The sequence below is a fragment of the Trematomus bernacchii genome, unplaced genomic scaffold (genome assembly GCF_902827165.1).
Source record: "Trematomus bernacchii unplaced genomic scaffold, fTreBer1.1, whole genome shotgun sequence".
Taxonomy (NCBI): domain Eukaryota; kingdom Metazoa; phylum Chordata; class Actinopteri; order Perciformes; family Nototheniidae; genus Trematomus; species Trematomus bernacchii.
This window is the reverse complement of record NW_022987910.1, coordinates 3,218,009-3,245,216: the sequence shown is the minus strand read 5'-3', so window position 1 is coordinate 3,245,216 and position 27,208 is coordinate 3,218,009. Positions and strand designations below refer to the sequence as shown.

Genomic DNA, 27,208 nt, shown 5'->3' with positions numbered 1-27,208 from the left:
TAAAAGTGGTTAAAAGTGGAACAGCAGAGGATCTCAACTCTCACAGAAACTGCAACAAGAGACAAGTCTTGGTGAAAACTAATAGCATGTCTTATTCTGCTCTGTATAACTTGTGGCAAAACAATTACATCACAAACTCAGTGAATGTGTTGTAATGCATGGTGTACAAATTAGCACCGTTTGAATTAAAGGACAGCAGTAATGGTCTTTGAACAGATGTGTTTGAACTAAGGCATGTGTGTGTGGGGGTGAGAGACTCCCAAGGACTCAGGCTGGTGAGATCAGACCGCCACAGACGCCACTGGGGAAAGCAGCCGAGTTTGGCACAGTGGCACTGCTTGTAATCCTCATAGCGTGTAATAGGGACTTTCACAGTAAACCCTAATTTGGAACTATTTGTAATATGCCTGAGAGTTACTTGATGACAAAATGCGGGGGTTGATGAGATCCTCCAAAGTTTATTCATCATTGTTAGTGCTTACAACACATTGAAACAGTCTCTTCTTTAGTTTGATTTACTTGTCACCTATAAAGATTTACAAAGACCACCTACCAATGATGTTCACACTGATTTTAACCTGAAGGCTGCCCCCTCATGTTAGATAATGAGGCACCCTTAGACCCTTTCCCTGTTTCTCTAGAAGCTCTGACAGTTTTGCACTTGGGGTCATCTGGCAACGAGGGAGGCTGAGGCTTTGGGACCTCTCGTAGTGTCAATGACTCCATGGAAAAGGAAATCGAAAACAATAAAAGGCTTGCCGCCAAAGTCGGCTGGCTCCACACCAGCCAGAGGTGAAGAGAGTTTGTTTGTAGTGGTGTGACTGTTTGAATGCCTAATTAGTCCAACATGCGACCGGTCCAGCTTCTCGCAGTTGGTTCCTGTGACTGACAGCACAGAGAACCTGGAAGTGACATGGAGCAGGGGAGGTCACAGGAGAGCGAGGGGGGGAGGAAGCAAGGAGAGCTTTAGGGTGTCCACTTGTCTCACGCGATATGGAATCACTACAGCACCTCGCACCATTGTGCTCTCATCCAGCTTGTCCTGCGTCAACTCAAAAGAATGCAATCTATCCACCAACTTGGAGGTGGAACGGTGTGATAATTTGACACTGATTTAAATGTCGTGTCATGACTGCGAAGGATATAATAATGGACTTTGCTCTTAAAGTTAAAATGTTTATGGGACCACAGCCGGAGAACAGAATCTCAGAGTCAGTCAGAGTGGACTGCTTCTCTGGCGACCTCCACAGAGCCTTTGAAGATAAAGTTATCATGCTTCTGTGCTCCTTGACACTTTTTTTTTTACTCTTTGTGTTTATGGTTTGACGATTTGCACATCAGTTCTGGTGTTTTGTTGAAGAATCACAATTGATCATTTTTCTGTGTCCTGCCCGACTTCTTTCTCACCAACAGTATTTTTAAAAGGTAGACATAAAATACATTTTTCTGTCTCCTGGTTTTTTACTAAACAAAGATTTTTGTCTGATTAAATATGAGCTAAAACAAAGACTATGGTGAAAAACAAATACCCCAAATTTCCTGGACCTTGCAGAGCTCAAGCCCCAAAATCTGCTTTCTGAGCGTCTGCTGTCAGTTACCGTGGATCTCTGCCATGGAATTCCTTGCTCTCTTAAATTAAACCCTTCACCAGGCCCAGCTGGTTCACAAAGTAGGGAGAAGGGGAAGAGGGGAGATGGAATGGAGCGAGTAAATCCATCTTTCACTTCTCCAGTTTGGCAACCTCTGCTTTTTGCCATTAACACTTCATGTCTGGTCGGCGCAACTCCTGAGGCATCTTTTGGAGAGGAGAAACGCAGAAATTGTGAGAACAAGTAAGAGAGAAGAACTAAGAGCTGAAGACAATGTTGATTAATGTCTCTTGTATTCCCCTGGTCTGAAACAGAGGATTACCTTACCTAACCCCAGTGGAGCATGAGCAAAAAAAATTGCCGTTTTGTGATTGAAACCAGATATATCTGTGCTCACTGGCTCACATCCATCACTTGTACTGGACCCAAGTTCGACAACATGACTGGTGACTGAAAGAACCAGCCATACTGTCTGGCCAGTTTTGTTCCAGTGTCAGTCTTCAGTGTAAATACCAACGCACAAGACATGGTACGGCAGTAGGCGATAAATATTACAGTTTGTCCCTCAACACATTTTCATTTCACATTCCTTCTTTGTCAGAGAATGTCGAGACTTACTTGTATACCCTTACTGAGGTCAAACCTTAACCTGCCGCCACAAATGAATCACCATTGTAGGGTGATGCTAAATTATTCACTGACACGTCATCCTAAATTTCACCTCAATAACCTTCAGGTGCACTGCACAGCTGGGAAAGCCAGTGGTCTTTTCTGAATGGAAACTGGCTAGTAAGCCATGTGTCTATCACCTTTTTTTTTTAAAGAAATTTAAATGAAGGAAACTATGATGCATTGCAGTACTGCATCACTTACCTTCCAATATCCTTGGCCCTGAATCCTCCCTCCTGTGCAGTATTTGGTTTCGGTCCCCTCCATTTCATATTCTGAGTATTGACCTTTTCTAGGATTCCTTTGTCCAAAGCCCAAGACAGTTGGGGGTTTCAAATGGTCTCTGTGGCTTTTTCCTATAATGCCTTGATGATCACAAAGAAAATAAGACACTACATAAGTCTACAGAAATCCTTCAGCTTGTCAGCAATCAAGAAATACTGGGAGCAGGACCAAAGAAACGAGATGAAATGATATCACGGCCATGGTGCAGACTTTGGATGTGTGTGGTTCAAGAAAACAAACAACATTGCTGTAGACTTCCAATAATATGTGAGCTAAAACAGGTCTATTTGTGTGAACTGACATGTTGCAACAATAGTAGTTTAACAAAAGAACAGAGAGCTCTTGTATAAAAACTCTACCCCTGTTCTAGCAAATATACAATCAGTAGATGCCAAAGTAACAGTGGTCCAGATTTTGTTAGCATGTCCACTCACTTCCACCCTTATAATTCCCAATCTCCAGGGTAGAATTTGTTACTTTGGAGCGTATTATTTGCCCAGTGTTGTGATGTCAGAACTACATACGATAACGTTTTGTTTCTTCTTCCTCGTATAAACCTTGCATCTGTCAAGGCCTGCACTCATGGTCGCACACATGGACACACACCCTCTGAGGCTGATTTCTGCGTGTCTGCATCTTGTCTCCTGATCTCAAATCAGAGAGTTGAGCTCAACGTGGCAGGTGCTGGTCGACCCTGAGGAGGGCTGCCAGAGCCAGTTGGGGTGATGCACAGGTTGGCCAGATGATGGATGATTAACCGAAACGTCTCTGCTCTCTCTTCATGTATCGTCTCCCATTAACATACATAATCTCTGTTGCGCAGACTATGCTGTATATATTCCAACACTCACAATGACAAACATAAACCTATCACATTGGACATTCTGTAATCCGAAGGCCAGACCAGACAGAACCTTTTTTTAAAGAAAAAAGAAATGTTACAGACATCCTGTAACTATCTTGTTTTTTTCCTTCACATTTTTTTAGGCATGTGGAGCTGACTGATACAAAAAAAGATGGACAAATGAGGCAGATTCCTTGTGTCAATGCAAGATGCACTGGATGAATGAAAGCCCGATATCAGACTGATTTATATAAGAATTGATTACTGTTGTTATTACTTTGAGGTGTGTCTTGGGATGGTTGAGCAATCGAGGCGTATCGAGCAGAAAGCTTTGAAGGAGATGGATTATTGAAAGGATTCTTAGTTTAGTGTTTGGGCTCGCATTGCATGCTTAATCTGGCAAGGCCAGTGCCCACATTTGTTTTGACTAAATCATGAAACTCCACACTTACAACTTTATCTCCGTGTCTCCCTGCACATTCCTGATCTTCTTCAGGATCATTACCTGCACCCTGCAGATTGCTGGACTCCGATCTTGCCCTCCAGTCTGACCCTCCCACTCCTCACCTCCTTCCCTCAGCTGGTTTCCCATGCTCAGTTGCACTCACCCCAGATTTAGCTGGCTTAAACATATTGATGAAAACAAGATCCTTGGTGGACTTGCTTGCTGGCAGCTTTCAAATGTCCTCTTGTTTAAAAAAACAGTCATTACTCCAACATGTTTATCTCTGATTGGGGAAAAAGCAGTTCACAGCCTCTTTTAATACAACTCTGAGAAACACATTTTGAGAAAAAATGTCCCCTACATAAAAACTTGGGGTCCAATATCTTAGCCCCAGAAAGTATAAATAAATATATCACTTTGACAGTCATATGGAAGAATTTCAACTTAATGAATCTAAATTTGAATAATATCCCACTCACTTTTTCCATATACTGTTTATATGTATACATTGATATGTATGGATATACATTGATATGTATGACTTGATATATAGTATTTTTTTGTCTTGGAATCACAAATATGTGACAAATCAAAGGAAACAAATATTAAACAGAGTTTTGTGTATACATTAAGAAATGTCAGTCCTATACAATGTTTTTTTTTTCCTATTTCATATCAGCCACTTAATAATAATAATAATAATTAAAGCTGCAAGCAGCGTTGAGCGGGTCTTCGACGCTCCGCAGGCTGTTGTCCGCACGTCGAGGTATCATGCAGGAGTTTTCCGGACTCGGCCGTTGGCAAACGTGGGAAGTTTCAGGCCGATCGGACAACGTAAATGGGAGTTACAGCAGTATCATAAACATTGTGTTTGATGGCGAGTGATCTGTCGCCATGGCAACGGAATTTGATGACACCCCATAATACGCCTAGATGTGTTGAGGGCCGGACCATTAGCCATCATCTGATGTCTGGTGCCGTTTGGACGTTTTTCCAGTGAGTTAGGACAACATCGTGTTTTATGGCGAGTGATTCGTTGCCATGGAAACGGCATATGATGACATCCCATAATTCGCATAGTGCTGTTGAGGGCCGGACCATTAACTGTCATCTGAAGTCTGGTGCAGTTTGGATCATTTTCCATTGACGTAAGACAACATCGTGTTTTACGGCGTGGGATGCGTTGCCATGGAAACGGCATACGATGACATCCCATAATTGGCATAGTCCTGTTGAGGGCCGGACCATTAACTGTCATCTGAAGTCTGGTGCAGTTTGGAACCTTTTCCATTGACGTAAGACAACATCGTGTTTTACGGCGTGGGATGCGTTGCCATGGAAACGGCATACGGTGAGATCTCAGATTTCACGTAGAGCTGTTGAGTGATGGACCAGTGATTTAAAAGTGAAGATTGTGGGACGATGGGACCGTGTCCATTGGGGTTACAGCGACACCGTGTTTTATGGCGAAGGATGCGTTGCCATGGAAACGGCATACGGTGAGATCTCAGATTTCGCGTAGAGCTGTTGAGTCATGGACCAGTGATATAAAAGTGAAGATTGTGGGACGATGGGACCGTGTCGATTGGATTTACAGCGACACCGTGTTTTATGGCGAGGAATGCGTTGCCATGGAAACGGCATACGGTGAGATCTCAGATTTCGCGTAGAGCTGTTGAGTCATGGACCAGTGATATAAAAGTGAAGATTGTGGGACGATGGGACCGTGTCGATTGGATTTACAGCGACACCGTGTTTTATGGCGAGGAATGCGTTGCCATGGAAACGGCATATGATGACATCCCAGAATTGGCGTAGAGCTGTTGAGGGCCGGACCATTAACTGTCATCTGATGTCTGGTGCAGTTTGGACCATTTCCCATTGACTTAAGACAACATTGTGTTTTATGGCGAGGAATGCGTTGCCATGGAAACGGCATATGATGACACCGCATAATTGACATAGTGCTGTCGAGGGCCGGACTAGTAGCCATGATCTGAAGTCTGGTGCAGTTTGGACAATTTTCCATTGACGTAAGACAACATCGTGTTTTACGGCGAGTGATTCGTTGCCATGGAAACGGCATACGATGAGATCTCAGATTTCACGTAGAGCTGTTGAGGGCCGGACCATTAACTGTCATCTGAAGTCTGGTGCAGTTTGGAACCATTTTCATAGGAGTAACAGCAACTTCGTGTTTTATGGCGAAGGATGCGTTGCCATGGAAACGGCATACGGTGAGATCTCAGATTTCACGTAGAGCTGTTGAGTCATGGACCAGTGATATAAAAGTGAAGATTGGGGGACGATGGGACCGTGTCCATTGGATTTACGGCGACACCGTGTTTTATGGCGAGGGATTCGTTGCCATGGCAACAGCTTTTGAGGAAAACTGACTTTTGTCATATTAATGTGTTGAGGGCCGGACCATTAACTGTCATCTGAAGTCTGGTGCAGTTTGGAACATTTTCCATTGACTTAAGACAACATTGTGAAATTTGGTGGCGTTGTGAGCATGTCAGTTTGAGTGATGACATCATCGTATTCCATGGCGGTTGATGGGACTAGCATCGAGCGAACGCGAACTTTGGCGCCAAATAACGGCTGCGCCGTGCGAAAGAAAAAAACTTCCGTGATAACTTTTAATTGCCCATGTCTCGAGATGCTACCCGACGAATTTCGAGTCGTACGGATAAAGTCCCTGGGAGGAGATAGATTTTGCGCGGAGGACGAAAAAACGCGATAAATGGCGTTTTTTGACGCCTTTTTCAACGCCAAATTCAAAATGGCCGACTTCCTGTACGTTATTTTATACCCCTCCAAGAGGCTTTTTTGTTTGTCTCCGCACCTTAGATAGGCTTAGCGAGTTTCGTTCGGTTACGTGAAAGTTAAAGTAGGGGGAGTTAACGTTAAAAACGGAAGTGGGCGTGGCCTACGCAATTTTTGACGTAAAGTTCCGGAACCAATTAAATATCACAATTTTGCGCACTTCTGACGCGTGTGCAAAATTTGTTGAGTTTTCACATATGTGGCGGGGCTCAAAAGTGCGCTCAATGTATTAAAATAATAATAATAATAATAATAATAATAATAAATAATCGGACCAATATCAATAATGTGCTCGTTTACAGTGACGTGGGCTACGCCCACGTCACTGTAGGCCGTTGGGCTACCTACTGTCATGATTTAGGCCACTTTTAATGGGCTTTTACCCGTCTTTTCCCCTGTTTTTAGTGGGTTTTGCATGGTTATCGCTCGCTTCGCGAGCGACTAAATTGATCGTAACGATATTAATTATGCGAGTTGCAATCACGTGGGCTTCGCCCACGTGACTGGGCTCGCGCGGACTATCTGCCGTTACTATTTCCGAACCTTTTCTGTGCTTTTGCCGGTCGTTTTCCCTGTTTTTATGTGTTTTTCGCAGGTTTATCGGTCGCTGCGCGACCGATTTCAATAGGGTCTTCGCCGACCTATGGTCTCAGACCCTAATAATACATTTGATTTATATAGCACACTTTAAAAACAACGTCATCTCAAGGTGCTATAAAGCTATAAGGAACAATAAGTAAAAAGTTATCTAAAGGAGCATATTGGATAAAATATGGCAATATAAAAATAAAAATAAAAAGGTTAAGAGCATAGAAGGTTTAAAAATAAATAAAGTAAAGGACAGTCAGTAAAATGCGGTGTGGAACAGGTAACTTAACCCAAGCAGTACAATAATTCACTTATAAATATTTCTAAGTATTTCCAATTTGTTATCTTCTAATGACAATTTTATATGTGCATGTTTTAAGATTTATGGCAACGATAAAATACAATTGAGTTTGAAATGTATGTATAATGGTATCGTCTGTGGTTTCACTTTATCGTCTGGGTTTTTTATTTTAAGATTCAGATTTATTTTTCATGAGCAGGTGATGAGCATTTCATTTCATGTCCTTTCCCTCTTTCCAAACTTATTTTAAATTTCTATTTCTTTGTGCTCAATATTTTTGCTCTTGTCAGCAACGAGATACCAAAGCTGGGATATAACTTTAATTGTGTGTTAAGTCCGGCCAAAAGCTTTAGCCGCCCAGAGATTAGTTTGAAGCTTTTGGTATCAGAAAGAACAGACTGCTCCCTCCAGTGTTTAGATGACAGCATGACCAGATGATCAAGCATATTTCATGTTTGGTCTATCATGTTTCTGACTCACTGGGGGTCAACTCTTTCCCCGCCTAAGGTGCAGTTCTTGGCTCTAAAAACATAAATGTTTTCAATCAAACCTAATCAAGCACACATGATATTGTGTAATTTTTCATGCGCCTTTTTTTTTTAAACACATTAGGAAGGAGAAATTACAGGTCCTGTAAAATGTCTTGATGAAAGATTGCGTGATGTTTTTTATTTAATGATAATTACTGCTGAATAAATCACGTTTCTCTTATTATTGCTGTCATCTGCAATGTGTTACAATATTTCTCATGTTGTTCCTTTCTCTCTACTCAACTGCCTATATATCATTTTCTCGCCAAGGTTACGGCAATCTAGGAGTCGGTGGAGGTTATGGAGGAGGTGAGTTTGTGTCATCTGGAATTAAAACTGAAATTGCTGGTGTGTGTAACATTTAGTTGAAAGACGGTTATAACACTATATTCTTTATACCACAATAGATTATGAAACTCACTCACCTTTGCCCTTTTGTTTCCTTTAGGTGGTTATGGTGGATATGGTGGATATGGTGGAGGAACTGGAGGCTTTTTCCCAGGAGCTGGACAGAAGGCTGCTAAAAGAGGTACAGCAGAGGGCAGAACATGTCTGGGTAGATATTAAATATACATATCCTAAGGGACCAGCTAATGGTACCTTATTGATGGGTTGGTATGCTATGTTTAAACAAATAATGGACGGCAGTCAGATTGTCAAACTTTCAGAGTCTAATGAACTTTTTGAGACCCAGGGTGACCTTTAAACTAAAGTATTGTATTAACATCAACTACTCTATAGCACTCTATTGTAGTTGTCAGTAAAATAGACATTCCCAAATAAATACTTCACCCCAAAAGTGCAGTTTAATTCAAGTCTCATTTTACCAGTCACTGCTTGCGGTGATCATGCATGTGTTTTAGAAATAGTGAGCGTATGACTTGATAAATGGCACTTGAATTATTCTGCAAGCGTTGTGTGAGAGTTTGTAAACACAGTTTTACTATTGTTTACTGTTTAAATACTGCCCTCATATACCTCAAGTCACCAATAATTGTTTGAGTTTTTTTAATCTACATCATCAGGAAGACATGCATGAAAAAGATTCTTCCAGAATTTAAGGTAACAAGGGATGAGTCATTAGTATAAAACACATTTATTTAAGTTTATAGCACTTTAACTTTGTTGCTTCAGCTGGTTGTATCATTTACTCAAAATGATTTTGAAGATATCAATTACACTTGAACAACATGACCCCTGATGTTGGTCTATTTCTTAGTATTTAAAAAAAACCTAAAATAGATTTGTGTGTCAATATTTACTCTAGGTTTGAATTCCTTGTGTATTCAAATGTTATCTTTCAATCGGACACAATATGTGACTCTTAAACGGGCATCTTTCTAAAACAGTCGTCAGTGCAGGGGGCTCAGGGGCTGGAATGGAAACTGGGGGTCATCAAACAGAATGATGTATTTTTGTTTCTTTGGAACGAGACACTGATCTTATTTCACTTGCCTGTTTTAAGATGTTTGTTTTGATGGCTACAGTGATAATATGTGGCTTTCCACTTTGTTTCAACCTTTCAGTTTAAATTCCTCAAATTACAAAGCTTGGTTCTCATATTTCCTTTTTTGGCTTGTAGTAAAAGATCCCTGTAGAGGTGAAATGGAAATTGTGATATTTTTAAAATGTATATTTGGAACCACAAAGATGATCTCTTCCTTGTGTTGAAAAACCTTTTGTGGCATCAGTATAGGTATCATGCAAATTAACTGCAACACTATTTTTCCACACTGGCTTTGTATTTACTCAGGAAAGCAACTGCACAAATCGGTTTTTGGTTGAATTATTGCCACACATGAAAACATTTTCTGTTTCTGAGACTAAACATAAAAAGCCACAGATAATCTGTTATGGTTCCTTGAGGGTTATAACCTAAACCGCTTGTAGTGACGAATACAACAACAATTCTGGTGTCCTCCTCCAGGTGCAGGAGGATCTCTGCTACCACATGCAGGTAAGCTAATTGTTGCCCAGATGGCAGACTACTGTACACACGTGAACTTTTACAGATCTGCATGCTTCTGTTGCCAATAGGAATGTTTCAAATTAATGGTAACTCAGCATGAAAAACAGTTTGGCAAACACAAGCACATTTTTATATTGTAGCTGCACTGTTTAAACTTCAACAAAGAGTGATCTTAAAGTCTGTGTTTTGTCTGTGTGTGCACACGACGTGCTTGAAATTATGGAGTCTGATTAAGCATGGACTTGTTGTACCGTGGCGAAGAGCCTGCTATTAAGTATTGGTTGGCAACGACCACACTGCAGACCCTAGAGTCAGTCTGTACTCCTTTCATGACACTCAAAATAACAATAATTCCCCAAAGCTAAAGAGCGCAGACAATACAAAACATTCCCTTTCCAAATGTTTCCTCATCGAATCTCCCAGAAGACATACTTAAGGCAGTGCGCAATGTCTGTCCGGCAATGTCCGGGGAGTTTAACATGAAAAATGGACAAAAAAGTTTCAACAAACAAACCAATGTGTTTTATCCTGCTGCCAAACTCCCTTATGAGTTAAGTTTATGGCTCATTTCCTGCAGGGGCTAGCCAAATAAATGAGGCATTTGATGAGGCAAGGCTAATGCCAGGCATGCTGGCTGACTATACTGATTTGATTTAAACTCAGCCATTTTGCGTTTGATCATAGCATGATGACAGGCGTGTACAGCCCGATTAGCTGCTCTCTATAGCAGTGTTCAGTCCTTCGATAGCTCCCTGCTGAAATGAACCTGGCACAAGTAGCCTGCTCATCCCTCTGCTCAGCATCACAGGGCCCTCTAGTGGCCATGGGATGTAACACTACTGAGTATTTGTTTTGTAAGGTTTTCTTTACTCTTATGTTCACAAAATGTTTGAATGGCTTTATCCTCAAACCTGGAAATGTATATCAATATCTTCTGTTTACAGTGATGCTCAGTAACTAAGTACATTTACTATAGTACTTTGCTGAAGTAACATAGTGATGTACCTTAAGAATTGTCCATGTCTGTTTCTTACTCAACTACAATTGATAGGCAAATATTTTACTACATGTGATTACTTTGCTTTAAAAAAATGAAATAAATACTTAAATACAAATAATTATCATCAGTTACTTTAGGTTAGGATTAACTTTACATCCTTTGGTAGACAATCTCAGTCAACTGTAAAACTATACTAAAGTAAAATATTTTAAAAAGAATTGAAAGCTTTACAATTAACAATAAAGTAATGAACACATTAATAAATCAATAATACTAATTACTCAATAATGGTATGTTTATTATTCTAAAATGGTCTGTTGTGCAGAATGAGTACTTTTGCTTTTGGTACTTTAAGTATATTCTGATTTCTCAAGTAACATTTCAATGATCTGACTACTGAGTACTTCGTCCAATTTTGTGTGTTTATGTCTGTGTACTTTTACTTCAACAGGCGCAGGAACTGGACCCGCAGTACCTGTTGGAGGCAAGACTAACACATCATTATTTTGTATTACATTTTGCACTGTTGATGGTCATAATGTGATTTCTGCCTCCCAAGGACTTCAACAACAATTAGCATTCCTTTTGAAACTCTAATGCTTTAGGAATTCTACAACATTGCAAACCTCAAATTGGCTCTTTGTTCGAACTTAGTTCTCTGACCGGGAGCAACTTTCGGCTGCAAATATAGTACTTATCCCTAATGTATTTAAGAAACACTTTTATAGTTAGTAAAAGTGTTGAGAGTCCTTGGGAGGCAGAAACCACAGGTACAGTTTTGACTCAGCTTCTGGTCAAAGTAGATGCTTATGTTTTTCACCTTTATATATTTGTTGTCAGATGTAGTAACTTTTAATCTTTTTTCAGGACCTGTTATTCCTCAGATGGGCCTTCCAGGAGGGGGTCTTGGTGGTGGTCTCGGAAAGAAAGCTTCCAAAGTGCCAGGTTTGTTAGACTCAACCACTAACTGAAAAGGCTGAAGTAGGCAGACAGGATGCAATTTAGTAGACGACAAAACATCATCTAATTATTCTTTTCATTCATATATTCATCATGTATTTAGTTTCAAATGTATCCCAAAAGATATCCCTTACATAATTGCACTTTTAAAAAAGGACAGTTGATCTGAGGTGCTTAACAGAGCAAAGACAAGTAAAACAAAAGAAACATACATACATTACATATACATATATACATGTATGTATATGCTAATGTGTGAAATGCACATGCAATGAAGCTAAAAAGTAGGTTAGTGTGTATTAAATGTTTGATTGTGGATACAGAAGTGCAATACTATCCTCTGATTGGCTGTGGCAGGTGTCGGAGTGCCGGGACTTTACCAAGGTGGACTGGTACCTGGACAAGGTTTGTATCTTTCATTGATTTATCTCAGGCAATATTTGTCATCTTTTTCATCAAGTGAATGGTCAGTGTTTTAGCAAACAAGCACTGTTCAGAGATTCATGTGTTGTCTTTTGTTTGCTCATCGCTACTTCAGGGTTTGGCGGACGTGGAGTTCTGCCTGGTGTGGCGACAGGAACTGGCCTGAATCCAAAGTCTAGTAAGGGTTCCCCCATGAGTATTGGGAGTTTTTTTATTTATTTAATGTCCATCGCATGCCACTTTTTTTATTACACTTTGCAACAGAATAAAATCACAGGGAACACAGCTGTGGCAGATAAAACAATAAAATAAACAATACTTCAATAGACAACGCAAAGATATATTCAAAGGAACACTAAAGGTAAATAATAAACACATGAACTAAGTCAATTAATTTTGTTAAACGTAGGCTGGTTGTCAAGTACATTATATATCCAAAAATGATCATGATCTGTATGCAGTTTACTGATATATATTCAACTAATATCTTTTGTTTTAAGGCCAGTGTTTGTGTCATTGCTAAAACTCGTCTCATAATTACATTCACACCTTCATCTTCTTTCATCTTCGTGTCTGATTGGATTGTTTGATTGTTTTGTTGCAGTTGGAGGGGCAGGACAAGCAGGTCAAGGACCAGGTAACTAGATTTATAATATGCTATATTACAAACATATACATTTGTGTTTTTGTCAGTATTATTGGTTTTAGATGATCAAGTCTGTACACATGTATTCTGTCACAGGAGGTCGTGGGTACGGTGGCCCGATGCAGCAGGGACTGTTCCACGGATACCCCCTAAAATCACCCAAAGTGCAAGGTGAGATATATATCCCTGTGGGTCAAAGCAGATGGTTTTTTCTTACATTTTGGATTTTGTTCAAACGTTATATATATGCTTTTCAAGACAAAGAAAAATCTTTAAAATGTTGGCTGAGTTGCTTATTTATATATCAATGAAGTTTGGTAGGGGCACAGAAAATAATCCAAATGATTGAAAGGCGCAAGCAATTGCCAAATGTGTCATTACTGGCATTTTAAAATTGAAAAGGTCCAATCATGATTAGTTTGAATTTCAACATCTGTAACAGAATCAGAATCAGGGATCTGACGAGCCTTGTTTTTCAGTCGCAAAAAAACCCTTCCTTAATTAAAGTAGGACAGTAATTCAAAACTGAATTTATATTTAAAGTTCTTTTAAGACATATACATTGGGTATTATTAAGGACTATGTGTTAGAGGCAAAACAAGCTGCACAGGTTTAGCAGACAGGAGGCAAGTGAATAATCATGTTTCACTGTCATCTACAGTATAAATGTCATGGAGAAGGCCAGCCATGATTAAGAGAACACATGAATGAATAACACATTTCATCCCTAAGAGATGTTCTGGTATACATTACACAGAAAAAGAGGGCTAACCAAAAGCAGCTGCTTCCAAACACACTAACAAGTGCAATTCTACTTCAGCAATGTAATAATGCACTACATGGAATAACTAATAACATTTACTATAATTAATTAAAAGCTGTTTTTAATGTATTTGAAGCAATCAAGTCAAGTAAATGGCATCATAATTCCACTGTGTTTTAAACTTTTAACCATGTCTCAGAACATTTATTTTAGACCCAGTTTTTAAGGTTTTGCCAAGCAGCATTATTTTTGGCTCATTGTTTGGCTCTCATGTATTTTTCTTTCTCTCCTCAGGTGGCTACGGAACAAAATCCGGTGGCAAACAACCTTTAGGTAAAACAAGTTTCAGAATTTTTACTTTTTTTGCAAACATTTGGCATAACCTTGGCATACGTTCACTGGTGAATGATGTTTCACATTACAATGTTTCAGGTTATGGCTTTGGTAATGGCGGCGCTGGACTTCCTGGAGGACAGGGTGGTCCTGTGTTGAGGCCTGGATATCCTGTTGGAACTGGTGTGTTTTTACGAGTGTACTGACAATTGATTTGATGTAGAATACAAAAAAAAGACTAAAGAATGATAAATGTTTATTTTTGTTTTTTCTGCAGGAGTTGGGCCCGGTGGCATCTCCCTTGCTCAGGCTAAAGCTGCCAAATATGGTAGCCTACCTGATTTATTTCGTGCAGTGCCTTTGTAACAACAAATTACTATACAATTTGTGAAACATTAGTAAAGAAACACATTGTATCTCACTAAAGTTTGTGATTTCTTCTTCAGGTGTTGGCAATCTTGGCAATGTTGGCAATGTTGGCAATGTTGGCGGTGCTGGTGGTCTGTATCCAGGGCAGGTGCCAGGAGGTAGGGTATCATAGTGCCATTTTCACACCTTCTTGACCCATACATTTAATCCAAATCTGTCGGATGTTGGAAAAAAACATGTCATGGCATCTCACCTGCTCAGGCTAAAGCTACCAAATATGGTAGCGACTACATGTATTACCTATAATGCTTTTCCAACAAGGAAAACACAAATCAAATGTTGAAACATCAGTAAAGAAACACTGAAGTTTGTGATTTCGTCTTCAGGTGTTGGCAGTGCTGGTGTTCAGTATCCAGGGCAGGTGCCAGGAGGTAGAGTATATATAAAAAAAAAAATGTTTGCATCCTCATGACTTAAAAGTTAATTCCACGTCCGAAAAAACTGTTTTCTTTAATGTTGGAATAATCTTTCACATTTGATAGGGGGGATTTATTATGGAATAAGGAAAAGTCAGGCCAGACATTTGACAATACAATGTGTGAAGCATCGGTAAATAAACACATTTGTACCTAACTCAAGGTTTTAATTTCTTCTTCAGGTGTTGGCGGTGCTGGTGGTCTGTATCCATGGCAGGTGCCAGGAGGTAGGCTATCATGGTGCCTTTTTCACACCCTCATGCCTGAAAAGTTTAATTTATATCAATTGGATATTTGAAAAATATTATTCTGCCTATATTTGATGGTTAAGTGGAGATAATTATAGAAAAAAGGAAAATGGTCACTAGACGTTTGACCACAGCCTTCACCTTTACTAGAACAAAAAAGACCAAAGAATGCTGAATGTTTTTTTTCTTTCCGCTGCAGTGCGGACCGGTGGCATCTCACCTGCTCAGGCTAAAGCTGCCAAATATGGTAGTTACCTGATTTACTACCAGCAATGCTTTTGTACCAAGAAAAACACAATATAATGTGTGAAACATCATTAAGAAACACATGTGTATGTGTACCTAACTAAAGTTTGTTATCCCTCCTTCAGGTGTTGGCAATGTTGGCGGTGCTGGTGGTCTGTATCCAGGGCAGGTGCCAGGAGGTAGAGTATCATGGTGCCATTTTCACGCCATGCTTTAAAATGTAAATCTATTGGATATTTGAGAAAAATGTCTGCCTATATTTAATGGTTAAGTGTAATTATATAATTATAGAAAGGAGGACCGGTAGCATCTCACCTGCTCAGGCTGCCAAATATTATAGTTACCTGATTTATTACCAGCAATATGTTTGTAGCAAGAAAAGACAATACAATTTGTGAAACATTAGTATAAAAACACATTTGTAACTCACTAAGGTTTGTGATTTATTTTCCAGGCGTTGGCGGTGCTGGTGCTGCTGGTGTTCAGTATCCATGGCAGGTGCCAGGAGGTAAAGTAATGAGGAAAAACAAAAAAACAACTAAAGTGTGCCATTTCCACACCATCATGAGTTAAAACTGTAATCAACACCCCAATACAGTATTTCTGGATGTTGGAAAAAATATATCTCTGCCTATAGTTGATGTTTAAGATGATACAATGATGGAAAAAAAGGGAAAGGGCCACCAGACGTTTGACTGCAGCCTACAGCTTTACTAGAACAATAGAGAAGACCAGAGAATCCTGATGTTTTTTTCTTCTTTCTACAGGAGCTGGGACCGGTGGCATCTCACCTGCTCAGGCTAAAGCTGCCAAATATGGTAGTTACCTGATTTACTACCAGCAATGCTTTTGTACCAAGAAAAACTAAATATAATGTGTGAAACATCAGTAAAGAAACACATGTGTATGTGTACCTAACTAAAGTTTGTTATTTCTTCTTCAGGTGTTGGCAATGTTGGCGGTGTTGGGGGTGCTGGTGGTCTGTATCCAGGGCAGGTGCCAGGAGGTAGAGTATCATGGTGCCATTTTCACACCATGCCTTAATTAAGAGTTAAATTCAAATCTATTGGATATTTGAGAAACATGTCTGCCTATATTTAATGGTTAAGTGGAGATGATTATAGAAAGGAGGACCGGTAGCATCTCACCTGCTCAGGCTAAAGCTGCCAAATATTATAGTTACCTGATTTATTACCAGCAATACGTTTGTAGCAAGAAAAGACAATACAATTTGTGAAACATTAGTATAAAAACACATTTGTAACTCACTAAGGTTTGTGATTTATTTTCCAGGCGTTGGCGGTGCTGGTGCTGCTGGTGTTCAGTATCCATGGCAGGTGCCAGGAGGTAAAGTAATGAGGAAAAACAAAAAAACAACTAAAGTGTGCCATTTCCACACCATCATGAGTTAAAACTGTAATCAACACCCCAATACAGTATTTCTGGATGTTGGAAAAAATATATCTCTGCCTATAGTTGATGTTTAAGATGATACAATGATGGAAAAAAAGGGAAAGGGCCACCAGACGTTTGACTGCAGCCTACAGCTTTACTAGAACAATAGAGAAGACCAGAGAATCCTGATGTTTTTTTCTTCTTTCTACAGGAGTTGGGACCGGTGGCATCTCACCTGCTCAGGCTAAAGCTGCCAAATATGGTAGTTACCTGATTTACTACCAGCAATGCTTTTGTACCAAGAAAAACTAAATATAATGTGTGAAACATCAGTAAAGAAACACATGTGTATGTGTACCTAACTAAAGTTTGTTATTTCTTCTTCAGGTGTTGGCAATGTTGGCGGTGTTGGGGGTGCTGGTGGTCTGTATCCAGGGCAGGTGCCAGGAGGTAGAGTATCATGGTGCCATTTTCACACCATGCCTTAATTAAGAGTTAAATTCAAATCTATTGGATATTTGAGAAACATGTCTGCCTATATTTAATGGTTAAGTGGAGATGATTATAGAAAGGAGGACCGGTAGCATTTCACCTGCTCAGGCTGCCAAATATTATAGTTACCTGATTTATTACCAGCAATACGTTTGTAGCAAGAAAAGACAATACAATTTGTGAAACATCAGTAAAGAAACACATTTGTAACTCACCAAGGTTTGTGATTTATTTTCCAGGCGTTGGCGGTGCTGGTGCTGCTGGTGTTCAGTATCCATGGCAGGTGCCAGGAGGTAAAGTAACGAGGAAAAATTAAAAACAGCTAAAGTGTGCCATTTCCACACCATCATGAGTTAAAACTGTAATCAACACCCCAAAACAGTATTTTTGGATGTTGGAAAAATGTATTTCTGCCTATAGTTGATGTTTAAGATGAGACAATTATGGAAGAAAAGGGAAAGGGCCACCAGACGTTTGACCGCAGCCTACAGCTTTACTAGAACAATAGAGAAGACCAGAGAATCCTGATGTTTTCTTTTTCTTTCTACAGGAGCTGGGACCGGTGGCATCTCACCTGCTCAGGCTAAAGCCGCCAAATATGGTAGTTACGTCATTCTTTACCAGCAATGCCTTTGTACCATGAAAAACACAATATAATGTGTGAAACATCAGTAAAGAAACATATTTGTATCTCACAAGTTAGTTATTTCTTCTTCAGGTGTTGGCAATGTTGGCGGTGCTGGGGGTGCTGGTATTCCATATACAGGGCAGGTGCCAGGAGGTAAAGGCAGATGTTTGACCACAGCCTACAGCTTTACTAGAACAATAGAGAAGACCAGATAACCCCTTTTTTTCTTTCTACAGGAGCTGGGACCGGTGGCATCTCACCTGCTCAGGCTAAAGCTGCCAAATATGGTAGCTACCACATTATTACCTATAATGCTTTTCCAACCAGAAAACATGTGTTTAACATTAGTACAGAACATATTTGTAAGCTGTGATCTCTGCTCCAGGTTTGGGTGCAGTTGGTGGTGTTGGTGGTGTTGCTGGCACTGGTGGACTGTATCCAGGGCAACGGCCAGGAGGCACTGGTGGACTGTATCCAGGGCAACGGCCAGGAGGCACTGGTGGACTGTATCCAGGGCAACTGCCAGGAGGCACTGGTGGACTGTATCCAGGGCAGCTGCCAGGAGGTAAGATACCGTGCAAAAGACAAACTCTTCTCAGGATAGTCCTTGGAAAATTCAATTTGGCAGTGGTTACGAAAGTGAAAGATTATTTGTTTCCTACAATTCAAACGAATCAGCTCAACAAATTAAGGGCTTTAGAAAGCTACAGCAAGCTATAGTTTTTTTCAAATCCTGCTGACAAAGTGAGAGCCTTCTTCTTGGGGAAGAAAGAAATGTGACAAACTTAGCTATGAGCAAACTAAACGAAAAGCCACACTGCTGGCGAACATCTGAATTATTATGGTTGAATTTTTATTTTTCCGTTCTTTCGGAGTAGGTTCTGGAGGCATCTCACCGGCTCAGGCTAAAGCTGCTAAATATGGTAGCCTAACACCTTTATTACCTACAATGCTTTTCTATCAAGACAAAACATAAAGTTGTGCAACATGATTAAAGAACATGATTGGATCCAAACAGAGTCTGTGCTCTTTGCTTCAGGTTTGGGTGTGGCAGGGGGTGTTGGTGGTGGAGGAGGTGGTGGCGCTGGAGGTCAGTATCCAGGGCAACTGCCAGGAGGCACTGGTGGACAGTATCCAGGGCAGGTGCCAGGAGGTATGATCTAGCAAAAGACATAAAAAGCTCAACTGAAAATGTACAGTAATCATTCTTATAACTGAAAAGTGAATAGCATTGTTTTCGTTGTTTTTCCCATTACTTATTTAAAAAAATGATGCCATATGCTTGTATTTATGTTACCATTATATATCCACTCATCTAAGTAACTTAACCTTGAATTCAGTAACAGCATCTCGATAAATGTTGGCCCCAAATAGGATCAAGATTACCAGGAGGTGCACCAGTGTTTGGGGGATATTCACCAGCAGCCAAAGCAGCTAAATATGGTATATGTATAAATGAATTAGTGTATAAAAGGTTTTTGTGTATTTTGTGTATTCACAGGAACATAATCATTTTAGTGGAGTAAGTATTGAATATCATTAGGTTTTTTTCTTGCCCCCTTGGCCCTGCACACTATAGGACAAGCAGGAGCAGGAGGACAATTAGGAACAGGAACACTGGGAGGACAAGGAGGACTGGGAGGACAAGGCGGACAATTAGGGACCGGAGGACAGGGAGGACAAGGAGGACAAGGAGGACAAGGGGGATATTCTGCTGCTGCTAAAGCTGCTAAATATGGTATTCTTTTCCACCAAAGATAAAATCCAACTAAGATAAGATAAAAAGATCTTGATTTCAATGATAACATGATTAATTAAGGGGAATTTATTTACAGTATCACATGGATGGAGAAGAAGCTGTGTTGCCATGACTATAACAGCACTATAATTATCTTTGGGAGATCACAACCTTAAGAAGTTCTGGTGGTGGTTTGTTTAAAGGCAACGTTTATTTTACAATACGAGAGACTGCTTTTTATCGCTCTAAGATGCAAAGCCAGTGAAATGGAGTTGATGTTCCAAACAGCTGCAGGATGCACAGACAAAAGGAGGAATAGTCATTTGAGTTTCAGTTTTTTCTTTTAAAGTTCTACTATTGATTCTTAGTTGTTTTTCATTGTTATAAATTCTTATATAGATAATTCAATTGCAAGAAAAAACGAATTGTTCCTGCATTTAACCATACCACCAGCTTCACATGGAAATACATTTGTCTTTGACAGGCGTAGGCAGACTAGGAACAGGAGGCCTAGGAGGAGCAGGAGGAGTAGGAACAGGTGCATTAGGTGCAGGAGGAGTAGGAGGAGCAGGAGGATACTCAGCTGCTGCTAAAGCTGCTAAATATGGTAACTCAATTTCAAAATAAATTGCTGACCAGGACTATAGATATTGTAAGTAGTATTTTAAGTAAGTGTGCATGATTAAAATATTATTGTTTTGCATCAAGGTCAAGGCGGTGTTCCAGGTGGTGGTGCAGGTGGAGGAGGAGTTCCTGGACGAGTCCCATTTTTACCAGGATATGGATGTAAGCATGCTCCTTTATCTACATGAGTATTATACGTTTTTTTTTATTACTGACTAAACTCACATCTCTTCTTCTCACCCTCTTCTGGGCATATTGTATTGTGCTAAACCTCCTAAATATGGTGAGAGCGGATATTTGTTCCCATTTTACATAGTGTCATGATTATCATTTCATAAAGTGTGGCCTCCCAATCATTTTGATGGTGAAGAAATGATTACCTCAATCCAATGAAACAATAACAAGTTTTGGTAAATTGTGCCTTGAATGCATTGATAGATTGTATTTGTTTGAAATGGCAATAGCTTACCAATAAATTCTGTCAAATGTAATATTTATTCCTAACTTCCAGGGGCAGGCCAAGGAGCAGGCCAAGGAGCAGGCCAAGGAGCACGCCAAGGAGCACGCCAAGGAGCAGGCCAAGGAGGCGTAGTTCCAGGTGGAGCAGGACAGCCACTTCCTGGTGTTGGTGCCGGCTATGGTTGTGAGTTTAAAAAAATAAGCGTAGACAAAAGGTTTTTGCTGTTTCATTTATGATAATTCAATATGATGCAATGACTTCTAGGTAACAAATATAATGTTGCCTCCCAACAGGGTATGGACCTGGGGCTGGAGTCCAACCCCCAACGTATGGTAAGATGTTTTCTTTAAAGATGTAATATGTACATTTTCTACTTAAATATTTTTAATAAGACCTACTTAAAAAAATCTGTTAAGTTGTTTTATTACCCAAAATCCAAAAGTGTATAGAACCTAGAGAAATCTGTAATATGTAATCAAGGTCTTCAAGGTCATCTGGTGTCCTTAAGTGTGACGTTAAGCGCTTTGCTTGTCTGCCAAAAGTTGTCTCTCAACACTGAACTCAAGACTTCAGAAGTGTAGTCCACAAACCAACTGGTGACCTTTTGTACGGCCCATACCGTAATTAATGATAGAAACGGCAAATTCTTCCTTGAATAGGAGTTCCAGGAGGAGCTGGGACAGGGATTGTACCAGGAGCCGGAGGAGTACCAGCAGGTACCGGTTATTTACCAGGAGGCGGACAATACTCTGCTGCCGCAAAAGCTGCTAAATATGGTAAATGTAGAAATACTACACATCAGAGACATTTTCTTGTAAATTAGCCCATTCCTATAAGAACAATATAATTTTCAGGAATAGGAGTTGCGGGAGGCGCTGGAGCAGGGTTTGTTCCAGGATGGGGAGGAGCAGGAGCAGTGCCTGGTGCTGTCCCAGGACTGGGAGCTGGACAATACTTAGCTGCCGCAAAAGCTGCTAAATACGGTATAAAAACCAAACACAAATATCACAAATTCAGAGACATTCATTAACGTATTGACTTACAGGAACTCTGCAGTTTTCAGTAATTACACATGTAATTTCTCTTTTTATTTGTCTTTATCTACTTGTTATTACATTTGACTAACCAAAGTTATCATGGAACCTGCTTCATTTGCCTTAATTAGGAGTTCAAGGAGGAGCTGGAGTGGGGCTCGTACCAGGAGCAAGAGGAGTACCAGCAGGTACCGGCTACTTACAAGGTGGACAATACTCTGCTGCCGCAAAAGCTGCTAAATACGGTAAAATAAATAGCCACACAAACCCCAATCTTAAACATTGAGTTGTGTAAAAATATATTTTTTAGAAACTTTCACTTATCCTACTTTTTATTAGATTATATTAATTGGGCCAAAAACTAAATATTCACACTTTTTCATTTGTTGTGTGTAAACTGATTTAAATTGGTTGGGCATTGTTTGATTAATATAACGATCTCTTTTCCCCTAATCAGGTGTTGGAGGAATAGCTGGAGCAGGGTTAGGAACAGGAGGACAGGGAGGGGCCGGAGGAGGTGGGGCACCTACTTTTTTTGTATTATCTGTCATCTTACAAAGCGATAACATTTGTGTCACAATTCAGATTTTGATGATATTATAGACTTTATTGACTATTGAGTTTATGCAGAACATCCAAGCGGTGTGAAAGCACAACAACATGATAAAGAGCGTCTGGAAACACTTTCAGTCATTTTTTTTCACCAGTTTTACCAGTAAAAAAGTCCTATTTCCTAAAATCATCTGTTCGACATGTCTGAAACTCTTCCACATGTCCAGGATTAGAGGTTGGAGTAAGTTTAAATAAGTATAAACAGGGGGAAAAGCTTTGTTCAATTAACTTCAAGAACACCTCAAGTATGGTGGATTAACTTTCTAAATTAACTCCACATGAATTAACTAAACAAAGAGGACCAGTCTAAACATTGCTGACAATTAACTTAATTATAAAACGTGCAAAATTGCCTTAAATTACTCTATTTGGGTTTATTGAAAATGCATTCCTTTCACACGTAAAGGTAGCGTTTCCCTTCTGCTAAGATTTAACTCTTTATGTAACTTTGTTCATCACAAACTATAAACCTTAAACGTAACACATTATGTTATACTGTAACAGTAAACACAATTGTTTTTGGGAAGACAGACTCCTATCTAGACTTACTATTTACCAGTGGTATTTGGTCATATTGAGCTAAATACATTTTTTTGATGAAAAGACAATAATTCATATATTTCAATTTTCATTTGGTTCCTCTACTACAAAGTCCACAATAGAGTATTGATGTATCAAGGAAAAACCAGAATCATCAAGAGCCACTATTTTGAGCCTTTCAGTTGGAGACTTGCACAAAAGCTTTTTGTTTTTTTAATTTAGCATTCAGATAACAGTGGCATGTATTTGCTAACCTTGTGTGCCTCTTGTAGGAGGCATCACTGGGGTTGGCGTTGGGGGGGGACCAGCTACTCCAGCTCCAGAGGTCGGCGTTGGCACAAATGGTTCTGCTGTTGGGGTGCCAGGTGACGTAGAAAATACAGGTTCATATTTCTTAGATTTTCCTTTATAAAAGTGTTGTATTATGAATCATGTTTTTATTGATCTTATAGCAACGGATGCAAGTGCTGCTGGAACTGTTCAACCAGGTACAGTGAAATGCCAGTACTCTGCATGTGTTAGGAAATCAAATGTACACACATTCACACATGTATGTTTTTGCAGTAGCTGTATAAATCATATGGGAGGAAAGGGAAGCAGCATTTCCACTTACAGTATATCTTGCAATTGCGCTGTAGCTCTGGGTTACTGCACCCCAATGTGTCATCATTTATTAACTCTACATTTTTTTCATCCATTTCTTGCCCACACATATTTGTATTGCTAGTGCTAGCAGCTATTGACCACCTCTGGCTTACAGCCTCCCAGCTGTGGCAGTATTGTATTCTCCCTCACAGCTTCTGCCTCTTTTAGGCTTTCTAACTTGCGCTTTTTTATGGCACAATGGATGAAACTTTGCCATGTTGTCTTTTGGCAGAGCCCACGCCTACTGTCGCAGAGGTCCTGCAGCCCAGTAAGACTCGCTGTTTGCATGAAACCTGTGTCTCTAAAATAAAATCTGTGGTATTTATATCTAATTTATTTATTGTTCTCTCTGATAAAGAATAGGACATTCCAATGAGTATTTGTGAATATATTTGCCGAAATAGACACTTCAGAATCTTTAGTTTTGCAGGTCAATGTTTTAATTTAATTAGCATCCAGATTTATCTTTATAATTACATAATCAAATCTTAAGAGCACAATTTGTAAGTGTAGCCACATCACTATATAACCTGTTGGTATATTTGGTTAATGGTTCATTCTTAATGTAAATTTCCCCTCAAATAAAGGTATTCTGGTTCTGACTCTGAATTGGTTTCCCAGCAGCCTCCACTGGCATATTTTATTCTCACCCACATGAATTTATTATACAAAATGGGAATACACTCATCATGTATAAGCACAGACATGACAGTATGGGCCTGTTCTTGCCACTGTGATGTAGCGCTGAAAGAGAGGAACATTTAGTGTGTGTTCTCTGACGCTCTAACACCATTATGTCAGTCGCGGTCACATGTTGTCGCTTTTCCTCAACAGTACTTACAGTATCAAGGTTCAAGGTTCAAGGTTCTTTATTGTCAATCTGACATAGCTACAGAGTAATTATGCAGTTGAAAATCTTATGTCACAGGCTTCTCCAACAATGCAACATAATAACATAACATAATAACAATAAGAGCATGAGCAATACAAAAATAATAATAGTTATAAAAATGAAATAAAGTTATGATCTTGTGCAATCTCGCCTTCTACACTAACACAATCACTGTGCTTATCATTGTTTAGTTTTGTTGCTCTATTGACATAATTTTCTCACGTTAAATACTTGTTTTGCATTATTTCAAAAGGATGTCTCGCTCCTATCATTGCTGTATGTTTCTCCTATACCTTACTTTACCAACATTTACATTTTGGCTCTGTTTTACAGTTTCACCATTACCAGCAGATTTTTATGTGAATGATATAAATGTAATCAAACCAAACAGACAAGATTATTGAAATGTTGTTTTGTAAAACACAATTTTACTGATTAATTGTTCTTCTTTTTTTGCACTTCTTACTGGTGTGGTGGCTGTGTGAAAACAGGCGGTGGGTTTAAAATAATTGCATATTTTTAATTCACTTCTGAATCTGTTTTATCTTGTTTTAATCCTTGTTTTTATTCCTGGATGTTTTACAGTTTCTGGTGGTATTCTTCAGCCCAGTGGTAAGTTGTTCTGCATATTGTTTCTTAAACATTCATTCTAGTAAATACAAACATTAGATGGTTAACGTGGTGAACCATTGTTTTTGTTTTATTTCACAGCTGGCACAAGTGTTGGTATGTCAAAACTCTCTCATATTGAAAATAAACCAAACAATATGCAACCATATATTATTTTCTGTTCTATTCAGACATTATATTTTTGACTCCCACCTTTTGTATTCGTTTGTCCCAGGTGGAGCAGGTGTTGCAGCACCCTCTGGTGGTAAGAGTGCAAAGATCATGAGCCATTTATAGTTTTACATTATCATGTTGGAGTTGTATGAAATATAGTGTTTTGTTCCGAATGTATTTATTTTAAAGAGATTGCTCTCTTTGTGTCTGTTAACATGTGTAACATTCACTAACTGAAACCTCTGCTTATGTTTTAGTTGGTCCAACTGGCCAAGGCCAGCCTGGTAAGTGTAAACAACCTCTGTTTGGATCTGAGATTGACTGAAATGTAACAAATATAAGAGTTAGGTCCCGATATGATACCACACCGACCTCGAAGTTCACCTGGTCATGTTAGTTTCATACTTCAAGAACAGCTGAATTATTGAATCTAATCAAATATTTAAACAAATAAATTATTATGTTAAACATTTGGGTAAAAATCTATTTTCTAATAGCAATTAAAATCATATAACTACAGTTGAGTATTACAAATATCAGACAGTATCTAAACCGTTTTTTAGTATTAAAACTTTATGCACAAGGTTTGAATTTTTATTTTTGGTGTTCTTTATATTTATTTCCTTGTTGGCTTTTTAAACTATTTGCTGCCGATATGACATAATATCGGATGTGTGGGCTGGCTTTACACCCACGGCCCTATCAGAAACAATGCGCGACGTGTTTTGGAAGTAATATGGTCTTTACATCAGCAAGCATCGCTAACACTCAGAGCTAACGTTGTACTGGAGAGAATATGTGTAAAAAAGCAGGATATAAAAATATATGGGGTTTAATAATGGCAGCATTTAGCTGAGTATCTGCCGGTAGAATTCTGTGCAGGCGTTGGCTCCTAATTTTTTCAAATATATATATATTTTTTTAAGTTACGGACCCGGACTTCTCTAACAGGGCTGAACATAGAGGGGTATTCCATGGCTAGAATGGGTGATCTGTTTGGTATTTTGAGCAAAACACTTACAGTATAGACATGTTTTTTTATATATTTTGTATATCTGAGACCTATAGTATATGCCTAAAAATAGTATAATGACAGAAAGCCTTATTCATACCACCACTGTACCATTCTTGAAAAACACAATTTCTTGAGTTTTCACAATTTTATGTATTTTAAAAGTATGTGCTCTATTTATAAATGTTTACATGGACTGGCCCCCCCTCCCTTAGGGGAATTCATCCACAAAAAACACACTGGACGCTGCACTAGGTCAGAAACCAGAGGAGACTGTGAACTCCACCGCAGACGGACCACTTTTGGACAAAATGTCCTTTCCATTAAAGGCAGCTCACTCTGGAATAGCCTCCCAACTGAGATACGGGATTGTTTCACTCTCAATAGTTTCAAAGGTCAACTCAAAGAATGGTTGAGAAACAAACAGACGTGCAATCACCGCTAAATACACTTTAACACAGGGGCATCTCCTCTCGCACTTTATGTAGCTCTTTTATCTTCTCTTGCACTTTAAATGTCGTTGCTGCTATATTGTACTGCCATGTGGTAAATGGTGCTGCTCATGCTCTTTCTGCATATCATGTATTTAATTAAATTAATGTAATTGGTTCAATAACTCCATGTTGTAATCAGCACTCAAGCTGTATTTTAGTATTGAAAGTTAATGTGATACGATTCATCCTTGTGGCCACATGATGGCGACATATACACATTAAACAGCCCTGTCCACACTTGTCTTGGATGTAGTCAGTGAATTTAATCATTTTAAAAACTGCTGTTTTCAGGTGTGGGTGTTGGCACAAGTGGCAAAGCACCTAAACCGTACCTACCGGGTAAATA

The 27,208-nt window shown here is 39.4% G+C and overlaps 1 protein-coding gene across 11 annotated transcripts in view; it reads left to right on the top strand.

The window, feature by feature from the left end:
- elna (elastin a) overlaps window positions 1-27,208 on the top strand; it is a 55,343-nt gene that overhangs the window by 18,567 nt on the left and 9,568 nt on the right. For 2 of the 11 annotated variants that reach the window (XM_034115256.1, XM_034115255.1), the window contains exons 6-54: window positions 8,351-8,389; window positions 8,529-8,609; window positions 10,008-10,037; window positions 11,501-11,533; window positions 11,917-11,994; window positions 12,367-12,414; window positions 12,548-12,610; window positions 13,037-13,069; window positions 13,175-13,249; window positions 14,136-14,174; window positions 14,274-14,357; window positions 14,452-14,502; window positions 14,621-14,701; window positions 14,930-14,974; window positions 15,202-15,246; window positions 15,467-15,514; window positions 15,639-15,692; window positions 15,968-16,021; window positions 16,281-16,331; window positions 16,457-16,519; window positions 16,807-16,860; window positions 17,120-17,170; window positions 17,296-17,358; window positions 17,640-17,693; window positions 17,951-18,001; window positions 18,119-18,181; window positions 18,265-18,315; window positions 18,414-18,593; window positions 18,907-18,951; window positions 19,068-19,181; window positions 19,403-19,471; window positions 19,608-19,766; window positions 20,251-20,373; window positions 20,475-20,552; window positions 20,902-21,033; window positions 21,144-21,182; window positions 21,510-21,626; window positions 21,705-21,833; window positions 22,016-22,129; window positions 22,342-22,401; window positions 23,309-23,401; window positions 23,489-23,524; window positions 23,914-23,949; window positions 25,065-25,067; window positions 25,159-25,185; window positions 25,285-25,299; window positions 25,418-25,447; window positions 25,614-25,640; window positions 27,154-27,201. In XM_034115256.1, the coding sequence (XP_033971147.1) occupies window positions 8,351-8,389; window positions 8,529-8,609; window positions 10,008-10,037; window positions 11,501-11,533; window positions 11,917-11,994; window positions 12,367-12,414; window positions 12,548-12,610; window positions 13,037-13,069; window positions 13,175-13,249; window positions 14,136-14,174; window positions 14,274-14,357; window positions 14,452-14,502; window positions 14,621-14,701; window positions 14,930-14,974; window positions 15,202-15,246; window positions 15,467-15,514; window positions 15,639-15,692; window positions 15,968-16,021; window positions 16,281-16,331; window positions 16,457-16,519; window positions 16,807-16,860; window positions 17,120-17,170; window positions 17,296-17,358; window positions 17,640-17,693; window positions 17,951-18,001; window positions 18,119-18,181; window positions 18,265-18,315; window positions 18,414-18,593; window positions 18,907-18,951; window positions 19,068-19,181; window positions 19,403-19,471; window positions 19,608-19,766; window positions 20,251-20,373; window positions 20,475-20,552; window positions 20,902-21,033; window positions 21,144-21,182; window positions 21,510-21,626; window positions 21,705-21,833; window positions 22,016-22,129; window positions 22,342-22,401; window positions 23,309-23,401; window positions 23,489-23,524; window positions 23,914-23,949; window positions 25,065-25,067; window positions 25,159-25,185; window positions 25,285-25,299; window positions 25,418-25,447; window positions 25,614-25,640; window positions 27,154-27,201 (3,156 nt within the window). The remainder of the gene's footprint in view (window positions 1-8,350; window positions 8,390-8,528; window positions 8,610-10,007; window positions 10,038-11,500; window positions 11,534-11,916; window positions 11,995-12,366; window positions 12,415-12,547; window positions 12,611-13,036; window positions 13,070-13,174; window positions 13,250-14,135; window positions 14,175-14,273; window positions 14,358-14,451; window positions 14,503-14,620; window positions 14,702-14,929; window positions 14,975-15,201; window positions 15,247-15,466; window positions 15,515-15,638; window positions 15,693-15,967; window positions 16,022-16,280; window positions 16,332-16,456; window positions 16,520-16,806; window positions 16,861-17,119; window positions 17,171-17,295; window positions 17,359-17,639; window positions 17,694-17,950; window positions 18,002-18,118; window positions 18,182-18,264; window positions 18,316-18,413; window positions 18,594-18,906; window positions 18,952-19,067; window positions 19,182-19,402; window positions 19,472-19,607; window positions 19,767-20,250; window positions 20,374-20,474; window positions 20,553-20,901; window positions 21,034-21,143; window positions 21,183-21,509; window positions 21,627-21,704; window positions 21,834-22,015; window positions 22,130-22,341; window positions 22,402-23,308; window positions 23,402-23,488; window positions 23,525-23,913; window positions 23,950-25,064; window positions 25,068-25,158; window positions 25,186-25,284; window positions 25,300-25,417; window positions 25,448-25,613; window positions 25,641-27,153; window positions 27,202-27,208) is intronic. The other 9 variants (XM_034115259.1, XM_034115257.1, XM_034115258.1 and 6 more) reach the window with 9 other exon arrangements.